Source organism: Centropristis striata, chromosome 18 (genome assembly GCF_030273125.1).
Source record: "Centropristis striata isolate RG_2023a ecotype Rhode Island chromosome 18, C.striata_1.0, whole genome shotgun sequence".
Taxonomy (NCBI): Eukaryota; Metazoa; Chordata; class Actinopteri; order Perciformes; family Serranidae; genus Centropristis; species Centropristis striata.
This window is the reverse complement of record NC_081534.1, coordinates 5,955,785-5,979,711: the sequence shown is the minus strand read 5'-3', so window position 1 is coordinate 5,979,711 and position 23,927 is coordinate 5,955,785. Positions and strand designations below refer to the sequence as shown.

General features: G+C 39.0%; 2 protein-coding genes across 3 annotated transcripts in view; one reads left to right on the top strand and one right to left on the bottom strand.

The window, feature by feature from the left end:
* Positions 1-2,670: 2,670 nt before the first annotated feature.
* Positions 2,671-17,750, top strand: opn8b (opsin 8, group member b). 2 transcript variants are annotated; one of them, XM_059356660.1, is made up of 4 exons: positions 2,671-2,951; positions 8,712-9,005; positions 15,049-15,377; positions 16,452-17,750. In XM_059356660.1, the coding sequence occupies exons 1-4, from the start codon at positions 2,882-2,884 to the stop codon at positions 16,785-16,787; spliced, it is 1,029 nt and encodes a 342-aa protein (XP_059212643.1). In that variant the 5' UTR covers positions 2,671-2,881; the 3' UTR covers positions 16,788-17,750. The 2 variants fall into 2 exon arrangements, with proteins under 2 accessions (XP_059212643.1, XP_059212642.1); XM_059356659.1 differs by having other exon boundaries at positions 15,046-15,377.
* A 3,909-nt stretch (positions 17,751-21,659) lies between these two features.
* Positions 21,660-23,927, bottom strand: part of mmut (methylmalonyl CoA mutase) — a 28,289-nt gene continuing 26,021 nt past the window's right edge. The window contains exon 13 of the mRNA XM_059356762.1: positions 21,660-22,610. Coding sequence (XP_059212745.1) covers positions 22,482-22,610 — 129 coding nt within the window. The 3' untranslated portion in view covers positions 21,660-22,481. The remainder of the gene's footprint in view (positions 22,611-23,927) is intronic.

The following is a 23,927-nucleotide window of genomic DNA, read 5'->3' as shown; positions in this document are numbered from 1 at the left end:
CTAATTGAAGTCTCCTGAGGTGTCATTAATTTATATTTCAATTTACAGAGATAGAGTCCACTCACTGTGAGGGGCTGCTGTGGGGATAAGAGGGAAGCAATTTCAGTCTTCAGCTTCCAAAGCTTTTCATACTGCAGTGACCCTGCAGTAACCTGGATACACCTGAGTATAGAGGCTCATTCACATGTTGTCAAAGCCAGATAAAGAAAGTCCTTTCTTGCCTTCTGGGCAACATTTTTTCTTGCACAATTGAGTGCTACTAAGCCAATCCTATTGGACATTTTCGATACAAACAGGGTCACAGCCAAGAGCCACCCAATCTCACAACGAACCAAATTATTTATATAAATGAATGACTGCCTGTCATGTTCTCCTGATACATTATTGATGTTTTAAAGCAGCAGCAAGACCTAGGGGAATATATTGTCAGAAACGGAATATTGACTCATAATTGAGAGCCATTCATATCTAGATATCTATAGATGTTTTTACAGTAGTACAGAATGGTAAAAAACCAAACACTGGAAAGTGTAACTGGTGTGGTGAGGACCCAATTGCAGCACACAACAGCAGGAGTAGTTGAAAACTACTTATTCAGCAACAGGTACAGTATAACAGTGAAGCAGGTGAAAGTCTCTGTGGTTTTAGGGAGGACTCAGAAAAACCCGGAATAGGAGAACGGAGCCAGGTACGTATGTATGTATGCACGGACAGAAGTTTACAGAAGGGCTGCCATACGGTGAAAGCAGGGCTGGGAGCTTAACCACAGATTAAGCAGGTGAGTAGACAGCAGCCCAATGTGGGGAACAGTCACAAATCACATGAAATCCGATTTTTGCGAACCGGATCGAAACCACCTTCGGGAGGTAGTTTCAGATCGCATTTGGACAGATGTGTCTCAGTCTGAACCACTCCAAACACTCAGATCGGTTTTGACTGTCCGTGACGTCACTCTACGCGTAGCGCCGGCAGCGCGGAGACGAGGTGCCCAATGGCAGCTCATGCGGGCCCGACGGGGGCGTCCATCCGCCCGGTTTCTCCCCTGGTGCGTTTGAGATGTTCTGCACCTCTACTGGACAGTGATAAGGCCAATATACTGAGGTGACCTGCCTCCATCATGTTAGTTGTTGTTGTTCTTGTCGCTGTCGCAATTATATGACGCCTGACGCCGTGACGACATCAGACGCTCTGACGCCGTTACTATGGCAACCTGTCAGATCAGTCAATAATGTGGCCCAGTCTGAACAGAGCTATATCCGATTTGGACACTTGCTAAAAATAGTGTGGACAGTCAGCCCTAAAAATCAGATATGAGTAGGAATCTGATTTGAATCAGATTCGCCTGCAGTCTGAAAGCGGCCTAGATGCCACCAAATCCTGCACACCACTCCTTTACATATATCATTTGAAAAAAAACATGAATTCATTAATTTCATATGGGGTTTTTTTTTTGTGAAATGCGCGATTCATATGACATCCATAGCTTGACACTTGGCTCAGGTTAGGGAAAACAGATATAATTCTTTTAACAACACTACACAAAAACCACCATCACAACTTTTTAAATCAGAGTTATCAGATATTTTCCACTTGCACCGCCATGAGTATGACAAGAGGATGGCATTCACGACCCCATTTGAAAGCAACTTCAAATAACAAAACTTACGCTTTTACATGCCACAAATGCTGGGACTCTCTTCTAGTGTAGATTCATCCCTGGTGTACTTCAGAGTTATTACGACCCACTAGAGAGCGCCACTAAATACAAATGTAGCTAAAATATGGTTGGTTTTGAGCTGCTGTACTATGTATGTGGTTGGGTTTTTTACTGCGGTCAAGCCAGCCATCTTGCGTTTTCGCGTAGTCAAGTCAACATTTCAAGTGCGCCCTTATTGCCGACTTTATGGCAAATACTTTGAGACAACTGGGAAAGTCAGCTTACTGCAGTGTGTGGAATCTTACAGTTTTCAAAATAAAACATGGGTATTAAATGTATTAAAAGTTTATTTTAAAAATATGAAGAGTGATAAGATTTGAAAGAAAGAAAGAGGTGTGTCTCATAAAACAAGTATGATCCTGCACTGATTTTGAGCCAATAGGTCACATGACCTGGAGCTATGATGCTTATATTTACATTATGAAATGCATTAAAAAATCATTAAAAAAAATATAAGGGGAAGTAAAATGCTATAAAAAGAGGTGTGCCCCATACAGCAAGTCTAGATCTACTGTCCTACATTGATTCTGAGCCAATATGTCACATGACCTGGAAGTTATTGAGCTTTAATGCTCATATTTACATTATGAAATGTATAAAAAAAAATGTATAAAATATAAGGGGAAGAAATATGCTATACAAAGAGGTGTGTCTCATACAGTAAGTGTAGATCTACTGTTAGGGAGGACAGTTTACACATGCACAATAAAAAAGTTAGGCTACCTCGCCAAACAAATGGCATTTAACGGGGCAATAGGGGGCAGAGTAAACCATGCATCCATGTTTGTTAACTTGAAATAGTTTAAATGGCTGAGTACTGCATTGTATTGGATGAAAATTTGAATTGTCACCTCAAATTTTTCTTGACAGATAAAAAGACATTATCCAACATGCCCCCAGGCGTACACACACACACACACACACACACACACACACACGCCCACCCGCCTCTGCTCTCACGCAACAGTCGTGGAGACGCACCTACAGGCTTCAGCTGGAGCAGAGGACATGAGCGCTGCGCTGCGCCATTAACAACGCTTGCGTCCAGCTCCTACTTGAAGACAGATGGATCTGACGCCCAAAGACATCAACAGCCGCACATTTTGACTCTTCTTCTTCCCATGAAGACGGATCACGTTTTCTCTGTTACTGATCACAGCTCCAATGGATATCTATACATCTAAGTTATCACCGGCGCTTGACATCTTCGCTGGCTGTTATCTGCTGGGTGTAGGTAAGTTTAAAGCTATGAAGGACATAAAACAAACTGCCATGTCGCTCATATGCTTTGCATCGGCGCTCGGTTCAGTTATGTGCTCGTGGAAAGTACCGTTATAATGGATTAATTTATTCCCCAGGACTTGGGTTCTTATACCTAACCCATGATGTCCATTTTTACGCGAATTTAACCAAGAAGTCTGTTGGATAACCAAGGTGTTATCCAACAGACTTCTAAACTACAACTGATATTTTTGTTGTCCGTCATCTAAAACTTCCAGGCAACACATACACTTAAAGATGTTTGTTAAGTTTTTTAAAGTGAGAAACAACATGTTGCTTGAATCTACATACATTCATCCAATAATCATATTGTGGGGACAGAAGCACACAATAGCATCCCCACAATGTTAACTGTTCTTTTTTAAGACTTAAATTGACATTAGGGTTAGACCTCAAGTATTCATGATTAAGGTGAGAGTCAATAAGTGTATGTGAATGCAATGTCCTCAAAGTTTCGAAAAATGAGTCCCAGTGTAAGAGGACGGCCTTTAATTGTATAGGATACATATGATTATATATATATATATATATATATATATATATATATAGGACAAAAGCAATATGTAGTGTTTTTATGAAGTGCTATAAGTGAGTGCTATATTTAGTTTATTTATTAGTTGAACAAAAGATATACTAAGACCCTTCATGTAGACTTTAAAGGAGACAAATTGGTGGGCAAATCTATTCTGTCACTGCACATTTGTTACATTGTGTTTCAGCCTATAGTATGAGACATCTGAACTGTATCTCACATTCACTTACATATTATATATCTGTCAGTAAAGCCAGCCATAATTCACTAATGCAGCTCATCCTTCAGAGACGAGCTTTCATCTCACACAGCCACTTACAACCAGCAGCAGTAGTAATCAGCTACTGCAGGCATCCGACTGCTATTCCACTCATGGTATCTGTAATTTACTGAATCACCAAGGGGAGAGTGATAGATTTACAGAGCGTAATTTAAAGATGGCTGATAGTTGCCTTTTGGACAAACAGACACCTGGACCTGGCGCAGAATTGGATAACAAAAATAAAATCCATCATGTGATAATACCAGCTACATTGGGAAGTGATTATTTTCTTGTAATAGACACAAGGAGCTGGTTGAGCCTTGACATTCACTTCACATGTGCACTTCATCTGATTTGCTATCTAGCAAAAGGAGTGTCTGGCTGTTTCTGTCTTGACATTAAATCAAAATGTCAATGGATTCAATACAGTTTCCACAGAATATTTTATCATTTTAAACCCCTTCTTCCTTTTACTGACCATTTATTGTTTGTGTCTTTTGTTTGTTTTTATTGGTACAATATGACAATATCCAAGACGACGTAAGTCTTCAACATCCATAAGGAGAATATAGTGTGCACAACATGACAGATGTGTTCTAAGACTTCAGAAAACATCTTTTTAATTGTGTTGTGATTGTACATGTCACTGAGAGTGAGTGGAGGTGTTTACAGGGGGAAGAAAATGTGTGTGTGTGTGTGTGTGTGTGTGTGTATGTGAGTCTGAGATGCATTGCTGTGTAAATCACAATAGGCTACAGTATGCAGTAGTGATGATTATAGATGACATTTCACATTTTCACATTCTGTTAGGGCTTTGCCAGTAGGAGTCTTTCTGACATAATTATCTTTTTTATTAAAGTAAGTAACTAAGGGTTTTGACACCATATAATTATACCGACACAATTTGTAATAAATTGATTTTTGCTTATTGTAGGATCTCACCTGGGTGTGGCAGGAGAGGGGAAAAGGAAGTGGAAAGATTGCATTGATTACACATCTCATCAGCTTTCAATTTCCTGCTGTTTGTACAGGATGAACGTCCAACACTTCTATCTCTCATTAGCACAAATATCAAGTGTTATGCTAATGACTGCTCTGATTCAGTTCATTGAGATGAACCTAGCCTCCTACTCTCAGATGCTTTGGGCGAATATCAAGTGCAGCATAGTGTTGAAGGTAATAATCACATCATATAGCCTAACTTAGCTCTCCATCTTAAGCAACGTTACTGCAAACATTAATTGCACAGTTGTTTACACGAGATCCCCAGTTGGGGTCATCCCCATGTTCCCCGGGTCCTATGTTCCCTGTTTTTCTGGAAAAGGGTCCTATGTTCCCCTAAGGCAATACATAACGGGGAGCATAGGACCCTTTTCCAGAAAAAGGGTCTTATGTTCCCTGCAATCTATCAATCTTTACGGTAGACTCTCAGCATGGCACAACAGCTACTTTCTGGTTACTTTGCAGTTCATTTTTTTGCTTTTTAAATCTAGGATTACTCATGTTTGTATATTCCCACCCCTAATCATATTGTCTTGCATCAAGGCTTAGCTTTTTCCTTTAAGGTTTAGGTTATTTGCGCGTCAAACAGCCCGTAGGCCTACATAAGCCTATTTGCCATGGAATTTGGCAGCAATGGTGAAAAAAGTAACAGACCACGGAACACAGGACACTTTTTGGGAAAAGCGGGGAAAAAGGGTCCTATGTTCTCCAGTCTCATACAAAGAGGGGAACATAGGACCCGGGTCTGATTTTTTTTTCAGCAGGATAATCTTTACAAATAAACACCACTTTATGATGTGTGAAGTGTTAATGCAGTTTACAGAAGTACAAAGCTAACGTTATGCTATAGAGAACTACACCTCAGTTGCATGACTTGAACGTCACTACTGTTTTGCTTCAGATTACCAGCGATTTTGACAAGGTAGCAAAACCATAGCCTAATTAATCGTTTGTTAACCTAATCTACAATCTACAGGAGATTGCAAGAGCACTGAAATCGCAACTAGAGGCTGAAAGTCGGACTATTAAGAGAGTTCCCACCCAAGTCCAAAGTGATGGCGTTTAATGTCCCTGACAACCACTGTAGTCTCATTTAGCCACTTGTTATCAACCGCCTTTTTAATGACACATAAAAACTTCAAAATTCACAAGTGGGGCTATTTACTAACGTATTTTATGTCGTACAATAAAACGCCAACATCTCTTCAGCTTCTGCTAACCGCAGACCTTATTTCAGGCTTCTAACCAAAAACCCATTTAAAAACGTCATTGAGTTTGAGATGATAGACCCCAGTTTGCTAAAATGCTAACTTACTTCCTGCTCTAAGAACTCATTTCTGTGACGCTCTAAGGCAAAGTAAGCCTGAAATAGAATATAAATTTAGAACAAGAACCAATAAAAGCTCACACAAGAAGAAAGAAACACCCTGCCTTCAGCCAAAAGAAAAATAACAATACCCTTCCCCCATTCTGACCCTTCTTCCCACTTATAATTTTCTATTATACAGTACCTTAGGTCTAGTATTATCCATAGGGTGTGTATGGTCTGTATGACAGGCTTTGTAAAACAAATGACGGGGCCCAGGGAAGTCTCTGCCTGCCTCGGGGTGGACAAGGCAGCTAGCTACTACAGATTTAATAGTTAAAGAAAAAAATGAATAAATACATAAATAAATAAATAAATAAATAAATAAATAAATTGGCTTGAAAGTCAGTCCACTCTTGTTATTACTGTGTCCATACAGCTTGGTTTTAGACAGGACACTTGATGAGTTAGAGTTATCATTGGGATCTTTTGGCTAGGAATAATGCATCATATGCATGATATCTCATTTGTCACAAAGTCACATCAAAACATCAAACAGAAAGTGAGATTCTTGCATCTGTATGCATAACTTTCTCCTTATATGGTCATTATATACCGCTTGACTGTTCAGAAACAAAAGGATGTTAAGATGTAGAGGTTATTCACTTCAAGATCTAATAAACATATAGATCAAATATATATATTTTTGAACACTTATATATTGTTTCGAATCATTTTATGTTCAGAGAAGGGTGTTGGTTGCTTTTAACTGAAGAGCTTCAACAGTTGGAGGCAATGAACATAACATCCATTAGTTCACCTGTCAATCCCCCATTGTGAGCCTTTCACCACTCTATCCACTCACCACATATATCAGGTAATCCTTTTTCACTCAATATTGGACCACTAGCCAATTATTGAGCCCTTTGGCTCAACTGGAACTAAGAAAAGCACCCAAATCTACAAAATTCACATTTTAAGAATGTTTCAGGCAGTTGTCATTTCTTAAAAGTCACAATTTCATCCACACAAGCATTGTAAACACCACTACAGTATGTGCAATCTTTACACACCTCGTGGCTATTATGGTTGTGTGTGTGTGTGTGTGTGTGTGTGTGTGTGTGTGTGTGTGTGTGTGTGTGTGTGTGTGTGTGTGTGTGTGTGTGTGTGTGTGTGTGTGTGTGTGGCCACCTATTGTCTGCTAACCTTACCCAAGTGGTATGAAATGAGTTTACCTTGGCTTAATTACATCACTTTTTCTGCTTTATGTGTATAACAAAGGCTTGTTAATGCCTGAATCCTTGAACTCCTCAATGAACTGACTAGGACCCACTATCACTAGTAGCTGAACAAGCAAGACAACAAAGAGACAGCACTGTAGGCTAACTTTAACTAACTCGAGCTATGCAGCTGAAGATTCAATGTTTTGACACTCATGTTTCATGTACATTTGATGTCTGTTGATCTAATTTTAGAGCACAGGTTACTCTGAATGCTACTTCAACACATGCAAGCATATTAATTGGTGCTGGGCATTTGAAAATTGAATGTCCAGTGTTAAAAGTCTAAATTGTAATTCAGGGAGTGAAAGTAGCAGACTTTCTCTTGACCAGCAGAGAAAGCTAGTCCAGTAACAGATGTCACATCCAGATGAGGTGTAAGACCCAAGGGATGTACTCCATGCATTACTCATGACTATATAGGCTGAGGTGAAAGTACCTATAAAAATTTTAAGATATAACAGGAGCATTCAGTTCTCTCTGTGCTGTCTTCCTCTTCTGACTCAAAGCCTAGGGAAAGTGTTTTCCTTCTTCTCATGGAAATAGGATTGAGTGCATGTCTTGTCTTGTCTTGACACTTTTCCTCAGATGTGGTGTGAGATGAGGTGTGAGGTGTTCCTCATCTCATCTCCAAAAGGAGAGGAATACAACACATGCAACTGTGACCTTACTTTGTTAGGTATTTGGATATGGTAAGGCGCTCTCACTACGAACGCTCCAGGATCAGTAGGGTCAGCCGTTTGCCCATAGAAGAAATAATGGCAAGTGCTCTTCCTGTGAAAGCTCCAGGATCAGAAGTGTCAGTGCCCATAGAAGAAATAATGAACTCTCTGGCAATATCTTGTAAAAAGGTTTTTCTTCTTCCTTCATACTATGCTATGCTATGTTGCTGAGAGCAGTAGACTCGAGGCTCAGGGCTAGAGATCTAGAGGATTAGGCCAGATTGGATGGGAGATTGTAGCATTTTCAAATTTTGCCGAGTTTTTATATTCAACTGGCAGCATTCTATAGCTGAGGTTTTTGTTAACACTGCTTCAAACAGATATAACATAAGCTACAGCCAGGAAGCAGTCCAAAGGAAAAGTTGCATACAAAACATCTATAAAAGTAATTCATTAATACGATACATCTCTTTTAATCTGCACAAATTGTACAAAAGATTCCACCGAAGCACAATTTGAACGAGGCCAAGAAACACACTAATGACAAAGAAAACAGCCTTTGTTGTTCAAATTAGGCATTTTCTGAATTAAATTGTGTCTCTGTTCACTCAACCAACCTTCTATCCTTCTTTTCCTCCCCTCATTGTCTCCTCCTCCTGTCTATCTCAGCTGTTCTCTCCATCATAGGAAATGTGCTGGTCCTTATCATGGCAGCGAAAAGGTCATCAAGAATGAAACCCCCAGAGCTGCTGAGTGTGAATTTGGCAATGACAGACCTAGGAGCAGCTATTACCATGTACCCCCTGTCTGTGGCCTCAGCCTGGAGCCACCGCTGGCTCGGGGGGGATGTCACCTGTCTATATTATGGCCTGGCAGGGTTCTTCTTCGGCCTTGCCAGCATCATGAACCTGACTATCTTGGCCATAGTGCGCTGCTTTGTGTCACTCAATCTGCAGTCACCGAGTAAGTAATTATTAACAAGCTTTAAAACACTGGTATTTGAAGAGTTTAATTTGGAGAACATTATAATTATTCTTATAATTATTATTATTCTCCTGCCAGAAAGAGCAGGAGAAGTAATTACCGAGAGAAAAAAACGTGTTCTTGAAAACACAATTGAACAGAAAAGAAAAAGAAAAGCAAGAACAATGAATAGTATAGTGGATCATGGAACATACAGGCCAAGGGTCAGGGGACCACACGTATTTCACTAGTGTTAAACGCTAAATTTAGATATCAAATGGCAGATTAAAGTGCAGAGACCACAACCATTTTTGTACCAGGCTGTAAACATGTTTACTTTTGCTGTAAAGTTTGGCATTTCAACATAGAGGTGTATAGGAATTGACTCGCTTTTGGAGCCAGTCTCAATTGGCCGTTTGAGAAACTGCAGTTGGTGACATTTCTGCGTTGGCTTCATTCATGTGAGTTAGTGAGCTTTAAAGGTGGTGGTAGGAAAATATTATCTTTGAACAGAGCCAGACTAACTGTTTCCCCATGTTTCCTTCTTTATGCTAGGCTAACTGGCTGCTGCCTATAGACTTATATATTCACCTGCCAATTATGAGAGTGGTAGGGATCGTTCCATCTAATTCTAAGCATATTTCAAAAAATGTAAATTTTTCAGATGCCTCAGCGATCAATTCATGTTATATGATTAAACACCCGCTGCTTTCTCATGAACCTTGTGTCCTGACACCAAAAAATACATCAGGACACACTGTACTGACAGCTAACCTTTTTCTTACTGACAAATATATTGACATCTCTGTGTCTGAGATGAACAGACTGGTTTGATAGTGCTGGCAGGAGGTAACAACAGCATGGAAAGGTTTAGGCTATTGACTCAAGGCTTACCAAGAAGTGGTATCAGGTGGGTGTAGCCAAGTTGAACCATCCCATCATATAAAATATAGGTCTAGAAGCAAGCAAATTACTAAAAGAAGGCGAAAAAAATTGCATTTTTGATTGTGTCTAAAAGGTGTGGAAAAAGTGAATATTCAGATGTAATACTATATCATCAACACAATTTATATGAGGAAACCATGTAATCAACCAAAACAGCAATGATCGATCAGCTGGAAGGTAATAGGAACAGCTTACACGGATTGTGTGAATAAATATACAACACAAATATAAACAGAATAAACAGACTTGCATGTACATATCTGCATAAACATCACATATAAATACCAATAAAAAAAAAACGCCAGATGGACTAGCTTACACAAATACCCTAAACTTGGCTCGCATTACTCTAGATATAATTAGCATGCAATAACTAAAATGGTACGAGCTTAAAACTAAGACAACACTGATTAGTGTCAATTTGAATTCTTGCATATTAATTGTCCATTTGCAACTAACAAATGAAGCAAATTATGAGCATGACATTCAGTACAGGGCTCTAACTTCATGACAATTTTTGATCATGAACAGCAAGAGGCAAGGTTGCCAGTTCTACCGATGTCAACATGCAGCTCAGGTTTAATTGGTGACTCTTAATTGCCCATAGGAGTAAATGAGAGTGTGAATGGTTGTCTGTCTCTATGTGTCAGGCTGTGATAGTCTAGCGACCTGTCCAGGTCCCCGTCACCCGAGTGCAGATAAGTGGTTAAGGATGAAGAATGGATGGATGATTTGCCAAGTCATGCATGACATAAATAAAACATCTTTGGGAATGATTAAATTATACATTGAATAAAGTAATGTATCTTTTGTGACTCAGTGCGATTAATAATTATGATGAAACAATAAAAATTGTGTTAGCCACCAACATCTCAGTGTATTTAAAAAATAAATAAACACATTACATACTTGTTTAGCAGGAAGAGGGCCAATTCTGGAACAGTTTTAAATCCTTTCACATCCAACATTTCTCTCTATCGTTGATTGACCAGTATGACCCCAGTTTCAGCCATAACCACAATATAATACATCAAAAAACAATCTCCTTTTAACTGGCTAACATACTCATTGCCAAACTCTTTCTGGGAAAATGTAAACAAAGGCTCTTCTGGTCTGCTTGCTGTAAATAGAATCTGATCCGCTGACTGGCATTAACAATAACTGTAGAGAAACATTCAGTCTCCTCACTGATGGTCTTGTTTGCTTATATAGTTCATATAGAGGCTTCAGTATCAAATTAAGGACCATTTCATAACTACTTAAAAAGATTTGTTTCATATACTGTAAATATTCATATCACATTCATTCAATTCATGGATTTGTATTCGTAACCAGTGTGGGAGAACACATGTCACATGTCTGCTGTGCTTCAGTGTGAGCAGGTTATGTAACTAAAACTAATTTACACTTCTTGCATCCCTCAGAGGGGGATTCAGATTCATTATGATGTAGTTGGGCTGTTGTGAAAGGTGGTGAAGATCAAGTAACATAGATATAAATAAAGAATAAATATGTGTGTATTATGATAATAGGTTCCACTAGGTCGTCTAATATGACACAGGCTTCTGATTGGTCTTGGCAAAAGTTGTGTTTAAGTAGAATGTGTATTATTATTATTTGTGGATTCATACACTTGGTTACAATCAGGAAATCAGAGATAAAGACGTTTATTTGGAATTTGTCTTTGTATCTTGGTTTAACAGATCAAACTCTGGAGGAAAGTAGGTCGCAGTGCCTTTTCCACAGCTTGTATCATCAAAGTGTTTTGTCTATGGAGTTCTGTGGGATTTATAGTGTTTGGGGCCAATGTTTCCTGTAACAGAATGATCTGTGCAGACAAAAGGTCTTAGCTGTTTTTATATGGTCAGTATGGGCTGCTGTGATCGGATGTCCAAAGAGATTATTTGAAGGTGAATGTGTTTGCTGGTGTCAGTGTGTTCCAATGTAACCCATTCAACAATAACATTTGGTCATGGTTTAAATTGATTTAGTGGGAAGAGGGTGTTGCATGAATAGATGTGACATGCATTGTACTTGTGAGAGCATTACAAAGATCCTTGCAGTCTTACAGTCTAAATCAAGGATTATCGATCTGGCTTTCATTTTGTGAGCAGTTAAAGACCATGTTTACAGTGGCAGTTCTTCTGAATTTAAATTCCAATTCTAATGAATCAACAGTGGAAACACTTCCAGGATACTCTGTCAAAGCTAAGACCTTTTGTTTGCGATTGATTCATTCGAAATAATGAAGCACTTGGTTGAACGAACCGTACTGAATAACTTCCTGTGATTCAGGCCCCGTTTACACGAGGACGCTCGCGGGTAAAAACGACAAAATATTTTATCGGAAGTGCCTTTCGTTTAGACGGTGACGGCATTTTTGGGGCTTAAAGACGCAAAAATCTGAAACCACCTTCCAAAGTGGAAAAGTTAAATACGCTCCGCCGTAGCGTGTCCGTCTACACTGACAAGACGCAAAACTCTGCTCAGATCTGCTCACATCACGTATGTGTTTACGTCTCATACATGCTCCAGTACAGGAAAATAAACAAACGTGGGATTATTTCCATGCGTCGGACCTTCAAGCTGCTCTGGCAGCTCTAATAAACTTACAGGAGTCTTTCCACCAAATGTACAGGATATGTACAGATAGTATTAGTGAACAGAGAAGGATCTGGAATTACCTCTATCACATTTTGGATGCAGCAATTCATCGGAGGCGAGCCAGACGGCTGTGAACGAGACCTGGGAGATCTAGTGATGGTGGATAACTTTGTGGAAGGAGTAGCTGATGAAAATGTGTGGCGTGAAAACGTCTGCATGCCCAAAGATGCTCTTATCGCTTTAAGTGATGCCGCCTGGCTGCATACAATCTAATTCCACACACTTTTGTGTCACCGTATGCACGCAGATTTCCTCCCGAAAATGCTCGTCTAAATGAGGAATAAAAAGTGAAGACGCAACGCCACTTTTGCGTCTTCTGTTCAGACCGTCATCATGTAAACGTAGCCTTAGCTTCATTCTTTTCTTAACTTCAGATGAACTCCTGTCTTGTCTAGTGTGTCTCTCTCTAGCCCGTAAGTTCCAAGAAACATGAGAAACATGAGCAACATGAGCCCGCCCCTCACTCCAGACTTCTTCTTCTTGTTCGTCTTCTTGCTCTTCTTTCTTTTTCTTCTTCTTTTTGAATTTGGGAAACCAGCATAATAGGGGCACTACTGCTGCCACCCTTTGCCCGGAGCTCCCTCTCAAAGGAACTACCATTCCCTGTAGGCATGGTCAGTCAGCGTTCCAGTTTGTGTACTGAAGGTACTAGTAAAGTGAATGGGAGCCCTGATTGTCTCTCTGCCTTGGGAGCCCTGTGAGAATCACTGTTGCTCAAGCTCACTCCCTCTCCCTCTCTCCCTCTCTCCCTCTCTTATGTCTCGAAGTAGGAAGTACTGCCAACTATTGTATTTTATAATTATTTCAGTTTGCAAACTGTAACCTTGTGTAACTTAATTTTCAGCTCATTGGGTAATTCATGAATGGTCGTTCTCAGTTCCCTTAGCGAGCAGAACTGAACACACAGATTCTAGTGATTCAGTGGATCTTTGATCTATTACTTTCCCTGGGGAAAGAGATGTTTATCTAATCAAATGTACCATTATGCTCTGATCTTAGTGTGCTTCAAGCTTTTTATACCAAATTAGATCCACATGAACAAAGCTCAGTCCCTCAGATAGCAGCAGGTTCATAATAGGCATACTCTGCTTATTGAACACACGCCACAGCACTCCTCCACGGTTAGCGGTGCTTTTGTGTTTTTAATTTGACTGATGCTTGAGAGATGACAGAGACAGAAAACCTCTTGCTTCTCCAATTTGTAAAATCTGCCCTTTGATTAGCCATATGCCAGGTGCACCTGGCTTTTACAGAGAGATGATCCTATCATTGCTTTTTCAGGCCAATGAAGTGTTTGAGATCATTAGAAATGATTTATCAATATTCCACTTTAACACAAGTTGTATAGGCAAATGTCAAATGATTTAGGTTGGGTTTGTTTGAGTTGATTACGCTGTGTCTTGCATTCACTTCTAGATAGACCTTCTGAAACATTATTGATCTGTTTGTGCCAATTTCTTGCTTTTGAATGGGGTCATTGGTCGTGTCACATTAACATTATATTAAAACTGAGAAGGCAATTTTTTCTTCTTTGCAGTTTGGTCAGTGTAAATGGTAACCAATTTGGATCCTGTCATCAATGACCTGGTAGCAAAGATTTCCCAGGTTTCTTAATGTAGGGCTGCATATAATGGAATCTGGTCTCACAGGAATCCGTGAAATAGCCGCAGATTCGCTTAACTCAAAATCCGTGGAATAGCCACAGAATAACTCAAATTTTCGTGAAACTGACACTTATTTCGCTACAATGCAAGTTAATTACAGTCATATCCCGTGGCTATTCCATGGATATTTGTTCCTATTGGTTTGTTCCAAGTCACGTGACTTTCAAGGTCCCAGCGGTCAGAACAAAAAACATGGTGGACAGTTATCTTATTTTTAGTGAGAAAATCTATATTTTGACTTAGTTTCTGCATGAAAAAAATGGATTTTGATCACATTTCTAGCGAGAAATATATGTTTTATTTTCTAAATATTCACTCAGTGAATGTACATAATCACTTTGTATGTTGGAATAGCCATGGGATATGACTGTCATTAACTTGCATTGTAGCGAAATCCGTGTCAGTTTCATGGAAATTTGAGTGATTCCGTGGCTATTCCACGGATTTTGAGTTAAGCGAATCCGTGGCTATTTCACGGATTCCTGTGAGACCAGGTTGATATAATGTATGTGTATAAATCACATGTTGTTGTTGTTTTTAAAAGACACACCTTGCTTTCAAAAAGACTTTAATTTAAAAAATGCAAATGCTTTTCAATGCTCTTTCTTTGATCCCTGCAGTCTGCAAGTCATTTGGGGAAATCCAGGAATATAGCCTCTCTCTTTTGCATACACTATAAGCTGCTCCACATAAAAGCACCACCTGTCTATAATGTACAGCATGGAGGGAAAAAACTAGATTACAAACAACCTCTGTTTTTCTCTCAGCAGCCGAGAAACTCAGCTGGACGAAGGTGAAGATGCTGTGTGCGTGGACCTGGCTGTACGCTGTGATCTGGTCTCTGTTCCCCATTCTGGGCTGGGGACGGTACGGCCCGGAGCCCTTCGGCCTGTCCTGCTCTCTTGCCTGGGGAGACATGAAACACGAGGGCTTCTCTTTCGTCATCAGCCTTTTCTTTTTCAACCTCGTCACTCCTAGTGTGATCATCATCTGCTGTTACTTCGGTATGGCCATCAAGCTGTATTTCACCTACAAGAAGTCCATGAACCACAACAACCGAGTCCCCAATGTTGTCAAGCTTCATCGAAGGCTGTTGGTGGTAAGTCAGCTTTTGATGAGACATCTCTATTATTAGAGGTTTAGTGGAGGGCTTGTGTTGCCTTAAAACCATTTGTCCTTTGGGGCTTCTGAATCGAATGGTTCTTGCTGTTAATTAAGGATGATTAAATGGGCCTTGTATAATAGCATGTGGCTCAATGTTGCAAATGCAATTATTCCCAGTGGCTCCTTATTCATTACAACTAGGCCTACACTAGTAATCCTTTGTTATTGCCAGTAGTGGTGTGCAGGACAGAGCAGAGCCTCACAGCCCTGCCACATGAACTCATCTGCACAACCAATCATGTTTCAAATATTTTGATGTGATCAGAATTGATTTTAAGATAGATTTGTTGCTGTTATGTTTATACTATTATTGGTTGGTTTGGTCAAGTTTGCATTCGTAATACTAACTAAGCACTTGGGCAGAGATGGACATTTTAACCATTTTCCTTTACCTTTAGCAATTTCAACAATTTATTTTCAATTGCAACCACTTTTCAATTACTTTTACCCATTACTTTAGCTATCTATTTCAAATTGTTTATCCATTACGTATTGCTAACTATTTTAAACTATTTTAAACATTTTTCAATAACTAACTATTGTGTAAATGTTCAATAATTACTTTAAGCATCATTCAATCATTAATCGTTTTTTTTTTTTTTTTTTACCACTTTCAACCATTTATCCATTACTTTTAGCTATTTCAATGTCTTTATTCAGTAGGTTAAGCTAACTTTTAACCATTTCTTGTAGCTCACTATTTCAACCATTTTTTAGCTAATAGTTTAAACTGTTTATTCATTACTTTCGCTTAAACCATTCATCTGTGTATTTAGCTAACTATTCATACTTTATTAGTCATTACATTAACCTATTTCAATCATTTATGTACAGTATTACTTTTAGCTCACTGTTTAGCTAACCCCTATATGCTCATTTGGTAAAAAATGTTCACACTCTGAATTGCAATACAGTTTTTTAGTGTGTGTATATATATATATCAGGGACCACACGTCACATGTTTTGTGTCGTCACTGACTCTTCCTGTTCTCCTCCTGTTCTATTACAGATTGCTGTTCTTATCAGCATGGGCTTCATAGTCTGCTGGACGCCCTATGCCATAGTAAGCCTGTGGTCTATTTTCCGTGAGGCAGGCAGCATCCCACCTGAAGTCAGTCTCCTGCCCTGCATGTTTGCAAAGAGTTCCACCGTATACAATCCTATGATCTATTACTTATTCAGCAAGACATTTAAAAGCGAGGTTAAGCAGCTGTGCTGGTTTTGCCTCGGCTCCAATCCATGCCATGTGTCCAACAGAATCAATGACAACACTATTTATATGTTAAGTACTGCAGGCAAGTCGAAAGTAGAAGAACTGTCTGCCTCGCCGGAGGTCGCAGAGTGAAAGACTTTGTGTTGTTAATTGTGAAAAAACACTGTGGTTTCATGATGTGTTATCTAACAAACATGATCAGAATAGAAAACACCAGTTTTGTTTTTGTGACAACATGAGTTGTGTTTGGTATTATAACAACAATCAGTGTTATACTGGCCTCTTTTGTTTGTGATGAATGAAAAGGCATCTTTGCACAATATGTTAAATACTGTGAACGCTGTAAACTACAGATTAGAGTTAACTCTGTGTTTATAGGTGACTCAAATCCCCTCAGCCATTGTAGGGCAGAAACAGAGGCCTACTCATTGTTGAGTTATAGCAAGCTGTGAAGAAAGTGGCAGCCTCACAGGATTACAGAAAATCATGTATTTTTACAGATTACAAACCAAAGGTTGTACAGCATTATACACTTATGACATAACTAAAAACAAGACATGTTTACTTCAATGCTTTAGGTTCAATGTGTGATTTTTGATAATTTTGTGAGACCAAATCAGTATTTTCCAGAAAAAGGAACAACAGTGTGCTAAATGTTTTAGTTAAATGTCTGCTGAGAGATCATGTTACGTAAGTCTCTAAAATGTTGATGCATTGCCTTTACAGTCTTGTTAGTAAGATACGTGTATTGTTATGTAATGTATTTTTAAAAAACAAAAATAAAAGATAAAATAAAGCTTTATTGTTTAAAATACTTTATTTGCAACTTTGTAAATGCTCAAAACTATGAAAATAAAAGTTCTTCTAAAAATCAATGTGTAACAGATTTCAGTGCATTAATCACTATTGTTCATACTTGAGTGTAAATGTCTATGTTCTCGTCTTCCTTTTACTCAGTGATATTTTTCTTATATCTTCAACTGTAATCTCACGATTCCCTGTTAATGAGCTTGACTGAGTGAAAAATAATGTTTTTGCTGTCATGTGAAGCTTTTTTAATGCATAGTGTATTATTGACAGTGTTGAATCATTTCTAAAAAAAAAAAAAGTGTGGATATACAGCTATGAGCTTTTTGTGTCAGTAATCCATTGGTCATGTTTGAGAATAAACATTGACAGCAAAGTAGTGAAAACAAAGAGTTTACCATGACAAAGTCACTCAATCACGCATTCAGACTCTGTTAGGAAAAAACAAAAGAAAAAAGTGATTCTCCTTAATTCCACACAGGTACAGAGGCCATATAGTGCCATGTATGACAATTCCCATGGCACCAGTGTCGCAATCCCTGGATACAGCAATCCAAATGCAAGAGTGAAAGTTCATAACCTTGCCCCCCCCCCAAAAAACAAACTGATTTCAGCAGTTTGATTGGTCAGGCCCAGGTAACAGAAAACACCAAGCAAAAACTGGAACTGGAAGTCAGAAAACAAGAAACAAGGCTGATACAATGATTTATGATGAATGATAAATGAGGGACAGGTGAATCTACTCAGGAGTGGGGCAGGTAATCATTATGGGGCAGGAAACACATGAGGGCTAGAAGTGAAGACACCAGAAACAAGGGAGGTGAGGCCTTTCTCAAACTACGACTACTGTCTCTCCTCAACAGCTGATCAAGCTGAACAAATGTTTTTTTTTCGGTGGTGTAGTGGTTAGCACTCTTGCCTCACAGCAAGAGGGTTGCCAGTTCAACTCCGGCCTGCGGCTCTTCTGTGTCGAATTTGCATGTTCTCCTCGTGGCTTATCTCCGGATACTCTGGCTTCTGGAGCCACAGTCCAAAAGACATGCACTTAGGTTTAACTGGTGACTCTAAATTGCCCGTAGGAGTGAATGAGAGCGTGAATGGTTGTCTGTCTCTATGTGTCTGCCCTGTGATAGTCTGGAGACTTGATCAGGGTGAACCCCACCTCTCGCCCAGCTGGGATCGGTTCCAGACGGCACCCGAGTGCAGATAAGTGGTTAGGGATAATGAATGAATAATCGTATTGTATGGAGACTTGATTAGTTATCTGCAGATATGCCGCCTTTAAGGTACACAAATAGCAGGATGGCTCGGTGGCAACCTTACTGGTGTCTTCATTTATAGAAGAAAGAAAAAACTTTTCTTGATAATATTATTGATATTTACACTAAAAGGTAGGATTTTCTCTTTGGATTGTCTTTCGTCCAATCTCACCTAAGAGATTAATCTCATCAATACTAATAATGGTTAAAAGTTACAATTAAATTTAGTTGTTGTTTTGTTTGTGCATTGAAAGATTCGGTACGGTGGCCCTGAGAGCTCACAGCACTGCAACTTAAAAAAACACATGCAAATACACAAAACACAAGCAAATTAAGAAAATTAAGAAAACATCTTCATCAACTTGACAACACATGTACAGCATTTAGAAAACATGATGCAAACACCGCAACACAATAAGAAAAAGGGATGGAAATAGACTGTTACACAACAGAAGTGTTTCCAGAGGACACCTTTTTTTTGCTGTGCAAGTGTTGTCATATTGATGAAGATTTTTTCTTAATTTGCTTGTGTTTTGTGTATTTGCATGTTTTCTTAAGTTGCAGTGCTGTGAGCTAATGCTAAAAGAAATGCACAGCACTATAATTCTCCTGTGTCCATTGGTTTGCTTAATACCTAACATATACAGTATACAGTAGTGTTCAAAATAATAGCAGTCCAATGTGACTAACCAGATTAATCCAGGCTTTTAGTTCAAGACATTGTTCAGAAGAACAGCGTACTTTGATTAAAAAGTTGATGGAGAGGGGAAAACTTATAAAGAGGTGCAAACAATTATAGGCTGTTCAGCTAAAATGATCTCCAATGCTTTAAAATGGAGAGCAAAACCAGAGACACGTGGCAGAAAACGGAAGACAACCATCAAAATGGATGGAAGAATAAAGCAGAATGTCAAAGGCTCAGCCAATGATCAGCTCCAGGATGATCAAAGACAGTCTGGAGTTACCTGGAAGTACTGTGACATTTAGAAGACGTCTGTGTGAAGATAATCTATTTACAAGAATCCCCCGCAAAGTCCCTCTGTTAAAAAAAAGGCATGTGCAGAAGAGGTTACAATGTGCCAAAGAACATATCAACTGGCCTAAAGAGAAACGGAGGTACATTTTGTGGACTGATGAGAGTAAAATTGTTCTTTTTGGGTCCAAGAGCCACAGACAGTTTATGAGACGAGCCCCAAACTCTGAATTCAAGCCCCAGTACACAGTGAAGACAGTGCAGCATCATGATGTGGGCATGTTTCTCTACTATGGTGTTGGGCCTATTTATCACATACCAGGGATCATGGATCAGTTTGCATGTCAGAATACTTGAAGAGGTCATGTTGCCTTATGCTGAAGAGGACATGCCCTTGAAATGGGTGTTTCAACAAGACAATGAGCCCAAACACACTAGTAAGCCAGCAAAATCTGGTTCCAAACCAACAACATTGATGTTATGGAGTGGCCAGCCCAATCCCCAGATGTTAATTCAATTGAGAACTTGTGGGGTGACATCAAAAATGCTGTTTCTAAAGCAAAGCCAAGAAATGTAAATTAATTGTGGAATGTTGTTTCAGAATCTTGGAGTGGAATAACAGCTGAAAGGTGCCACAAGTTGGTTGACTCCATGCCACACAGATGTGAAGCAGTTATAAAAAAAAATGTGGTCATACAACTAAATATTAGTTTAGTAATTCACAGGATTGTTAAATCCTACAAACAAAAAAAGTTTGTACAAAATAGCTTTGAGTTTGTTAAGTCAACGGCAGACACTGCTGTTTTTTTTAACACCCCCCTTTCAACTAATTGCCCAATTGCACAGCCTTAAGAGCTGCATATCATGAATGCTGGGTCTTGTTGGTTTTCTGAGAATCTACTGCACCTACTGGTACCTTGTTTACCATTTAGCAATAAAAAATATACTAAAAACCTGGATTAATCTGGTTAGTCACATTGGACTGCTATTATTTTTTAACACTACTGTAGCTGCTTAAAAAACTTAACACACACAACTGACTTACTCCACTACATAACCTCCAGGATGTTACATGAGAAGGGCATCTATGGCCTGAGGCCAAGACAGAAGCAACAGATAGAGATGCAGCCATATCTCAGCAGGAGGGTCCTCAATACTCCCAAGACTAATTGAGACACAGACTAAAGGAGAAATCAGTGAACGGTTCAGGGCTGCATTTCAATAATGCTGACAAATAAGAACAAGACTAAGAGCTTACAGCCAAGCTAACTGCTCTGTGAGGCTGTACTGGGTACTTTGGCTGTACTGTGAGCTAAATGCTAATGTCAGAATGTCAACATACTAACAGTGACAATGCTAACATGGTGATGTTTAGATATTATCTGGTCAACAACAGTGTGTGCAAAATTAGCACTAAAAACATAGGATGCCAATCATTTATCAGGTTTTTAATCATCAACTGAAGTAATGGATGAATTGAAATTGACTTGTCAGGGGATCACCAACGTCAACATGACAGCATTTACAAATTTAACCCAATTATCACAAAAATATATACTGTGATGGTGGAGTTTGCTTAAAAAAAAGAGGGGGTGTCTTTACTGTTGTCCTCTTAAGATGATGTGGAACTCTGTGATTGGCTTTTAGACATCCGGTTCGAAAAATTGTGTTCATTTGGATGGAGTCAGATGACAGTACTAATAGATCAAGACATCTTAGAAAAGTTACGTTACGGTTACCATTTTCACTATATTTTAAACAATTAAAAACAACAAGTAAAAATGCTCCACACCCATCAATGTCAAAACACTGTCAAAATAAAAAAATCTCCTAATTTTCATAAGCTCTCACCAGTAAAGTTTGATATATTGCTTTTGAGTTAAAAGAGGTGACCTTTACCTTACCAGGCATTAAAAAACAAAGTCATTTCCAGATGTGATTAAAAACAAAAACTTAAGACACAAGTCACATTTCCAAAGTTCACATACTTTATTTTGACCAAAGGATGGTAAATCAGAGTCAGAATCACAAGTAAAAAAATACTATTTCCACCTGTTTAATAAATTGTGATCACTGTTTCGTGGTTCTATCTTTCACAGAAGTTGGATTAATTAGACACGATGCAAGAGATCAAGACGACAGAAGGCCACTTTCAGGTTGATAATATCCATAAAGGGAATAAGAATTTTGTTTTGATGTGAATTTTTAACTACCTGTCTTCATTGCACTGGCACTAATTAAACCCGGCTACATTTTTGAAAATAACACACATTTCTCAATAAAAGCATGGCATTCCACATAGGTTTATAGTGTTGTGATGTAATGTTTAAATAAAGCCAAAAATACAGCTCTGCTTCGCTTACTCAATTAAATTTTTCAATCACATGGTCCAATATTGTGCTTGTTTTGGAATTTCTATATTTACAGGATATTAATCCTGTAACCACAGCAGTTCACACACAGGCATGCTGGTAAAATGTTTCCCACTGAAGGGGTTATGTGGTACATGATTTTTTTCAGTAAACAAAACTTACCACTATGTTTGTGATGTTAACTTTTTTGTGAAGCTACAGGACTGAAAATGGCAAACTGTGAGGATAATATTAGTGACCATTTTAAATCAGGTTTTTCATCACTTTCTACACGCTCTATTCTCACAGTGGGGAATGACTATTATATTTTACAATCTTATGCCGCAAGTCAAACTGATTCTGTACAGAAGTCTAGGTTCCTGCTTGTGGGTTTGGAGATGATACAGTATTAATAGAGAGCCCTTTTAGTTTGAGTTCACATGGCCTGCCGGATGTTTTCCAGGCTCTTCTCAATGTTGTCAATAACCTCCACTGCAGCTTGCGGGATCCTGGTTCCTGGGCCGAAGATGGCACACACACCGCTCTGGTACAAGAACTCATAGTCCTGTTTACATACAGAGAGGGAACACAGTTTAAATCAACAGCTGATGATATAAATGATATGATATGATGATATGATCACGACAAAGTTCTTTGTCGACATGACAGCATGATGACATTTATATAATTATTTGTATGTATTAGTCACGATTCAAGGAGCGTCTTCCTGGCGCAAACGATGCCTGCGGTTATGCTCGAGGCTATGCAGACTCAGCATGCTGGGGAAAGCTGTCAAGTCATTTTTCTATGAGCTTCTAAAAGGCACAGCAAAAGGTGCTGAATATGGTGGCATTATCAACGGGAAAACTGGCTCACTGTGTGGATGGTTGTTAACAAACGCACACAGCCTTTCTGAGGATCATAAGAAGATAAAGACCCCTGGGTCAGCTTCATTATCGGAAGAAAATGCCTCAAACACATGGAAAAATGACTCTGGGATTAACCTCTTAACGGTGCATTTGCCCATCTGTGGTCTCGCCTGACTTTCTGTCAATGGGCTCAGTTCAAACACTAGAGTGAACATACTGGTATCTATTGAAGCCAAACACGGCTGTGACATAATTACTTTTTTGTTTTCCTGTGATAGCTAGATAATTAACTTGGGATCTTGAGGGACCAAGCTTTGTATCACAAGAAAACAAATTGCCCAGATCAAGCTGATAGTGACTTGGTGTAGTTAGTGAATGGATAACAAATGTGATGTCCACTTTTCAAAATAAGGTTCAAATAACAGAAATTAAAAGAACAAGAAAATTTCCTCTGTGTGTAACTAAAATCACATAAAGTTACCTGTGTGTGTGTATTTGTGTGTGTATGTGTGTGTGTGTGTGTGTGTGTGTGTGTGTCTGGTTCTCTCTTTCTGTGAGAGATGGATGAAAGGATGAAAGGTTTTGGGGTCGACCAATCAGAGAAGAGCAATCAACGGAAATTAACAGCTGTGGAATCTTCCACCCCAGTGAGGGCAGCCAGATGTGGACAGACTGGAATTTATGGCCTCGAACAGAAAGCATTTTTGGCAAAACCATAATACCTATCATTGATCCGACTTCACTTTGAGCGTCCTGAGTTCTTCCTGAACAGCTACATATGGTTTTTGTGAAGAAAAATGAAGAAATAGCTTTGTAAAAACGATCTGAAAAATTGTTAAATATGCTTTTCTACAGAAATCTTCCTGCGTTTTTAATATGGGACTCAATGAGGCTGTTGGTGCGTGTTGGTGGCGCATCTGTGCTTCCTACGCCCAAACTATAACTCTGACAGCTTTACCAGAGGATTGTGAGTGAGAAGACAAATTTTCCTACGTTTCTATGTATAAATTATT